We start from the raw sequence: 6,594 nt of genomic DNA on the forward strand, positions 1-6,594 counted from the left end.
CTGTGACATTTGCTACCAGTGAGAAGTTTTTATCAATAAAATCAGCTAAGGCAGAGCTGTGCCTGCCCTCCCACATGACCAAACCCAACTCATCATTTGCGTGGTAGGCAAGCGCTCTATCAACAGCTCCAGCCTCAGGTGCCATGTTTCATAGCTGTTCTTCCAGAGGACCTGGGTTCAAACCCTTATACTGATGTGGCTAACAACTATCTGTAACTAGTTCCAACGGTATTAAGTACCCACTTCTGGACTCCATGGGCACTGCACACACGGCACACTGACATCCATGAAGGGAAAATACTCACATACTAAAAATGAGTACAATCCCAAACACTTTTAAACTTAAAAGTGTCTAAGTAGGTGTGCACTAGGAAGAAGTATAAAGGTGGAGGGTAAAATACCCAACTCAAAATTAAGGACACCGATAACTGCACATACCACTTTAAAACTCAGAGTGGGAGAAAATAGGGGCTGGAGAGTTGGCTCAGTGGTTAAAAGCACTTGCTGCCCTTGCAGAGGACACTGGTTTGATTCTCAGTACCCATGTGGTGGTTCACAACCACCTGTAACTCTAGCTCCAGAGACTTCAATGCCCTCTTCTGGATGCCAAGGCAGCCAAATATGCATGTGGTACATACATGCAGGCGAAACACATCAAATCAAATAAATATATCTAATTTTTAAAATTAAGAAAGGGAGATCACTTGTGGAAAATTCCTAGGATGCCAAACCCTAAAATATAAAGGAAGAGAGCCAGCATTCGGAAGGCAGAGGCAGGCAGATCGAGGCTAGTCTGGTCTACAGAGCGAGTTCCAGGACAGCAAGGGCCACACAGAGAAACCCTGTCTCCAAAAAACAACAAAAAAAGGACGAGAGAAGTGCATGATAAAGAAAGACTCATGTGTTATGCCACAGGAGAGTCTGTTTCTGGATTCAGAGGATGGACATATGGGAGTGGGCTGTATAAACGGACAGCAGGCGGGAACCAAGATGTAACACGGCATGGAACTCAGGGGAGATGCAGGACCTGAAGAATGTGAAACCTCACTGAAAACGTTTCAATACAGATACACAAGCCACTTACAGTTAATACCACTCTGCAGGCAGGACTTACCGGGCAACGCAACACCGACACCCCAGAAATACACAATAACAAAGGTAGGCATCTGTGCAGGGTTAGGGCCCCCCTCATCTGTGGCACAGGTTCCACAGCTCTAGGCTGTGTGTACCACTGGACATGTTCCCCCGATGGCTGAGCGGGTCCAAGTCCCATCTCCCGCGATCTCTCCCCTCTTCCGGGCCTGGGACTGGGTTTCAGGGAGTAAACTGGTTCTTTCTTTTCCCTGACCGCTCCCTGCCACCAGGTGGAGGGCACCTTCCAGCAGAAGCCCTGTCCCTCCATCTCCCCCATTCTGTCTGGGCATGGGCACAGTGCCAACAGCCAGGAGAACAGAGCAGCCACACATTCAAAGCTCAGAGATCCCTGACACCACTCAGATAAGCCCAGTGTCGTCTCTCAAAGACTTCCCCTCTGCAGCAACCCCCAACCCCCTTACCTTCCTGAGGCCACTCTCTTAGGGCAGACAGAACTGTCCCAATTTCCCTGACCCTGGGATTACGGGACTGTCAGTGAAGCGAGGATGCTGACCGAAACTGAGGGCTGGGGGCAGGGTGGCCGTTCTGACTGAGTCCATGTTGGTGATGCTCCAGCTCAGCTTTCAGTGCCCAGGGCACCCATGAGCTGACAGGCTGAATGAGTAGGTAGCTCCAGCAACCGCCGGAAGATGTGGGGCCTGCGACACCCTGCAGTCTCCCTGTGTGGGAGGACCCTCCCATCATTCTGTGGTATTCAGCAACTGGACACTTGGGAGCCCGCACAGCCCTGACACGCCCTAGCCCTGCTGTCTGCTCCCTGGGTCTCCACAGTGATCATCTCTGTGAGAACACAGTAGGAGCCCAGGGAACCCTTAAGATTTGGGTCAAAAGCCCCAGAAGCTGATGCATGAGGGGAGTAAAAGTGGTCTTCCAGCTAGAATCCAGCTACATTAGGACAGCCTTTTCAAAGTTGTCATGTGATGTTGCCCCGCCTGCCCCGCCTGCCACGTGACCTGGGTCACATGACCACCCGGCGCCCATCTCAGAATCAGGCATGAGCTTCCAGGCTTGTGTCCCTGCGGACCATGGGGTCCCTTCCTGGGTTCTGGTCCTGCTGCTGGCATTGGGACTGTGCAACCTCCAGGCCAGAGGTGAGTGTAGACTGACTGCCCTCCCTCGTGACCCTCCCGGATCCCCGGTGATCCTTGCCAGCCCCTGAGCCTCCGCATCTGCCCTCAGGTGACAGAGTTCTAGACCCTGACTTTCGGGAGAACTATTTCAAGCAGTATATGGACCACTTCAACTTTGAGAGTTTCGGCAACAAAACCTTCAGTCAGCGGTACCTGGTGTCAAGTGAGTGTTGTCCCCACAGTATGTTTCCTGCCTGCTTATCCCTGGCCTCACGGAAACTCACTTCCCATAGATAAGTTCTGGAAGGTGGGCGAGGGGCCCATCTTCTTCTACGCGGGGAATGAAGGGGACATCTGGACCTTCGCTAACAACTCTGGCTTCATGGTGGAACTGGCGGCCCAGCAGGAGGCCCTGCTTGTCTTTGCTGAGCACGTGGGTATCGGGACAGTTCCTGGCAGTCCCTGAGCTGAAGGCGGTGGGGAGTGCAGAGCAGTGGTTAGCCATCCCTTTCTGCTTCCTGCAGCGGTACTACGGGAAATCGCTTCCGTTCGGCGTGCAGTCCACACAGCGCGGATATACGCAGCTGCTGACTGTGGAACAGGCACTGGCGGACTTTGCTGTGCTGCTTCAGGCCCTGCGGCAGGATCTTGGGGTCCAGGATGCTCCCATCATAGCCTTCGGAGGGAGGTGGGTCCTTGATCTCCCGTCAGGACAGAGGCATGTTTATCCAAATCTGATCCCACACCAGATCTGAAGGATCCCACACCAGATCTCTTACCCCTCCCTGATGCCCAACCTGTTGTACCAGGTGACACCCTATACAAGAAGGGCCAAACAGATGTCTCTCACGTTCTCCACATCCACTGCCCACCCCAGTGTTCCCAGTCTTTAACTTTTTTGTTGTTTTTTGTTTTTCGAGACAGGTTTTCTCTGTGTAGTTTTGATGCCTGTCCTGGATCTCGCTCTGTAGACCAGGCTGGCCTCGACCTCACAGAGATCCGCCTGGCTCTGCCTCCCGAGTGCTGGGATTAAAGGCGTGCGCCACCACTGCCACCCAGCCTCAGTCTTTAACTTCTTATGCGGTAGGGCTGGGTCCAGCTTTACTTCCTCCTTTACTGGACCTCATAGGCCACGTTTGCTATGTTGTTCACGCTAGTGGGACACTCCCCCTCCTCACTTCAGGCTGTGTCTCAGCGGTGGCTTCATGCTGGGTCAGGGCAGGGCCTTTTCCCAGTGAAGGCTGTATCTGCATTGGCCCTGGGGTCAGAATTAGCGGGCCTAGAATTTCCAGGTCCTTCGATCCACACGTGGGGTTTCAGAGCAAGGAAAGACCAAGGGGAGAGGAGAGGCCCGGCCTAGGACCCTCAGCCTGGAGGACAGGGTGAGGCTGCTGGCCTGAGCATGCAGGCGGCTTCCCACAACCGTAATCCTGTGTCCTGTCCCCAGTTATGGGGGGATGCTGAGCGCCTACATGAGGATGAAGTACCCCCACCTGGTGGCGGGGGCGCTGGCAGCCAGTGCCCCCGTCGTCGCTGTTGCGGGCCTTGGTGACTCCTACCAGTTCTTCCGAGACGTCACGGCGGTGAGTGAGGGTGCTTGGGTACCCCAGGCCAGGGCAGGTGTGGCAGCAACAGCAACCGTGGTCTTTTCTCCAGGACTTCTATGGCCAGAGTCCCAAGTGTGCCCAGGCTGTGCGGGACGCCTTCCAGCAAATCAAGGACTTGTTCCTCCGGGGAGGTGAGGGGGTCCTTCTTCTCCGGCTGCCCACTTTGGGCACTCATTCTTTTTTTTTTTTTTTTTGGTTTTTCGAGACAGGGTTTCTCTGTGTAGCTTTGCACCTTTCCTGGAACTCACTTGGTAGCCCAGGCTGGCCTCGAACTCACAGAGATCCACCTGCCTCTGCCTCCCGAGTGCTGGGATTAAAGGCGTGCGCCACCACCGCCCGGCTGGGCACTCATTCTTGCCTGTCACATTTGCCGGCAGTTCCCTCAGCCTCTTCCCCTGGCCTCTCTCTTCCCAGCTTATGACATCATCAGGCAAAACTTTGGTATCTGCCAGTCGCTTTCTAGCCCCAAAGACCTGACGCAACTCTTTGGGTTTGCTCGGAATGCATTTACCATGCTCGCCATGATGGACTACCCGTACCCTACTGACTTCCTTGGGAACCTTCCTGCTAACCCTGTCAAGGTGAGACGGCTCTCCCTGGGTGCGGGACCCAGTGCAGGCCTGGTCCAGGAGCCTCGTGGCCACCTGCTTTGGCGCCGTCGGACACTACTCTGCTGTTGTATCCATGTAGGCTAGCAGCCCTGACCCACATTCTGGGGCCAGGGAAGGTCAGGCTGGGCAAGGGCCTCTGCTGAGATATTCTGCTGCCCTTCTCTTATAGGTGGGCTGTGAACGGCTGCTGAGTGAGGGCCAGAGGATCGTGGGCCTACGAGCACTGACAGGTTGGCCTATACTCCTTGGCCTTCATGGGGCAAGGGTGGAGACCCTACCAACAGAGTTGGGTAGGAAAAGGACCCAAAGCCCTGATCTGGGGCTTGGTCTTGTAGGCTATTTGAGATGTAGGAGGGGACTCAGTACAGCTTTCGAGAGGACAGGACCTGCATTTTGGGAGCTGGGCAGAGGCTGAAGAGGATGGCATGACTTCCCAGCAGCCCTAGGAATAGTCACAGCTACCCCCGAGGAGCACATTCCAGTTGCCTAGACCTTTGGAATCCCCATCCACAAAGCTCTGCAAGCCTGTCCTGCCCTGGTGTGGGGCAGGGTGCTGGGAATGGGATAGGTATCTCTGGGCTGCCGAAGGAAGGGGCCAGGCCAGCTGGTGGTCCTTCCGAGGTGGGTGGGAAGTGGCCTGAGCATCGAGCGCCTGCCTGGCTGCTGGTCCCAGCACACTCCTCCTACCCAGGGCTGGTCTACAACTCCTCGGGCACGGAACCCTGTTTTGACATCTACCAGCTGTACCAAAGCTGTGCTGACCCCACTGGCTGTGGCACTGGCTCCGATGCCAGGGCCTGGGACTACCAGGTTTGTGGACGGAGGGAGCCAAACTGCCCAAGTGTAGGGGTGGGGGGTGGGGGTCGCCTGTCTTACTTCACCTTGGGGCACCTGCAGGCCTGTACGGAGATCAATCTGACCTTCAACAGCAACAATGTGACAGACATGTTCCCTGACATCCCGTTCTCCGATGAACTCCGCCAGCAATACTGCCTGGATACATGGGGCGTGTGGCCCCGGCCAGACTGGCTGCGCACCAGCTTCTGGGGTGGCGGTAAGGGACTGGGGGATTGGGAGCTGGGTGCCAGGAAGGACCCTACCCTCTGTCCGGAGCTGGTTCTGCAGCCCCCAGATGCGCTCACAGCTGTATGCCGCCACTTACTGTGTTCCTTTCAGACCTTAAAGCTGCCAGCAACATCATCTTCTCCAATGGTGACTTAGACCCCTGGGCAGGGGGCGGGGTAAGTCCCGACCTGACAGCTGATGGCCCCACATAGGTATTCTTGGCGATGCGTGGCCTGTCTGTTGCTGTTCCCCACTTTGCCTTTTCAGATTCACGCTCAGGCTCACTCGGCCATTGTTGCTCTTCTCTTTTGTGTGCTTCTTTCCCTATCACTTAACGTAGTCTAACATCTGGCCCATCAGATTTCACCTTTCCTTACAAAGGAGCTATTTGAAGCTGCACAGTAAGCTCATCATTGCTTCAGTTGCGTCCCACAGACACTGCCGGCACCGTCAGTGCCAGGGTGGGAGAGGGGTTGCCTACCTGTGGCTTGAAGCACAGGCCACATGCCTGATTCCTCCACAGATCCAGCGCAACCTGAGTACATCCATCATTGCTGTGACCATCCACGGGGGAGCACATCACCTAGACCTCAGGTGCAGTGAGGAACAGCCCACCTGGTTCCTTTCTTGAGGAGTCTGGGCCAGTGGTGGGATGTGGGCAGGATGGGCATGAAGCTCACTCACCCTGTATGCTTGCCACCTGAGTGGCCCCTCCGCATCTGTCTGCTCCTCAGGGCCTCTAACTCAGAAGACCCTCCATCTGTCGTGGAGGTTCGTAAACTGGAAGCTACCCTCATCCGTGAGTGGGTAGCAGCAGCCAGACTAAAGCAACCAGCAATGCCCTGGGCCTGAGCAGCAGCACTCTCCCAGCTGAGACACAGCAATTGTGAGCATTGTGACATGACAGCTTGCCTCACATCTCAAGGACTGTCCAGATCCATGGTGGCCTGCCTACAGTGGACTTCAAGCAAGTGGTACCGAGGCTGGTGGTAGACGGAAAGAACTGAATAAACATGGTTGTTAGGCTAGACGTGTCCTTGTCTGGCAGGGTCCTGTGTAGAGGGATGAGATCCTGGAATGTGCTCT

General features: G+C 55.2%; 1 protein-coding gene across 1 annotated transcript; it reads left to right on the top strand.

Annotated features, from left to right (window-relative positions):
* The first annotated feature begins 1,974 nt into the window (after window positions 1-1,974).
* Dpp7 (dipeptidyl peptidase 7) lies at window positions 1,975-6,538 on the top strand. Its single transcript, XM_028868744.2, has 13 exons — window positions 1,975-2,246; window positions 2,335-2,448; window positions 2,519-2,658; window positions 2,750-2,913; window positions 3,673-3,808; window positions 3,882-3,963; window positions 4,247-4,413; window positions 4,613-4,673; window positions 5,135-5,253; window positions 5,341-5,497; window positions 5,620-5,684; window positions 6,032-6,102; window positions 6,243-6,538. Exons 1-13 carry the CDS (start codon window positions 2,150-2,152, stop codon window positions 6,358-6,360), a joined length of 1,491 nt encoding a protein of 496 aa, XP_028724577.1. The 5' UTR covers window positions 1,975-2,149; the 3' UTR covers window positions 6,361-6,538.
* Window positions 6,539-6,594: the final 56 nt, after the last annotated feature.

Source organism: Peromyscus leucopus, chromosome 4, assembly GCF_004664715.2.
Source record: "Peromyscus leucopus breed LL Stock chromosome 4, UCI_PerLeu_2.1, whole genome shotgun sequence".
NCBI lineage: Eukaryota > Metazoa > Chordata > Mammalia > Rodentia > Cricetidae > Peromyscus > Peromyscus leucopus.

Coding starts and splice junctions, on each gene's coding strand:
- Dpp7 (XM_028868744.2), top strand. CDS start 2,150: ATGAGCTTCCAGGCTTGTGTCCCTGCGGACCATGGGGTCCCTTCCTGG. Junction 5,254..5,340: donor CCAGGGCCTGGGACTACCAG/GTTTGTGGACGG, acceptor GGGCACCTGCAG/GCCTGTACGGAGATCAATCT. Junction 6,103..6,242: donor GCACATCACCTAGACCTCAG/GTGCAGTGAGGA, acceptor TCTGCTCCTCAG/GGCCTCTAACTCAGAAGACC.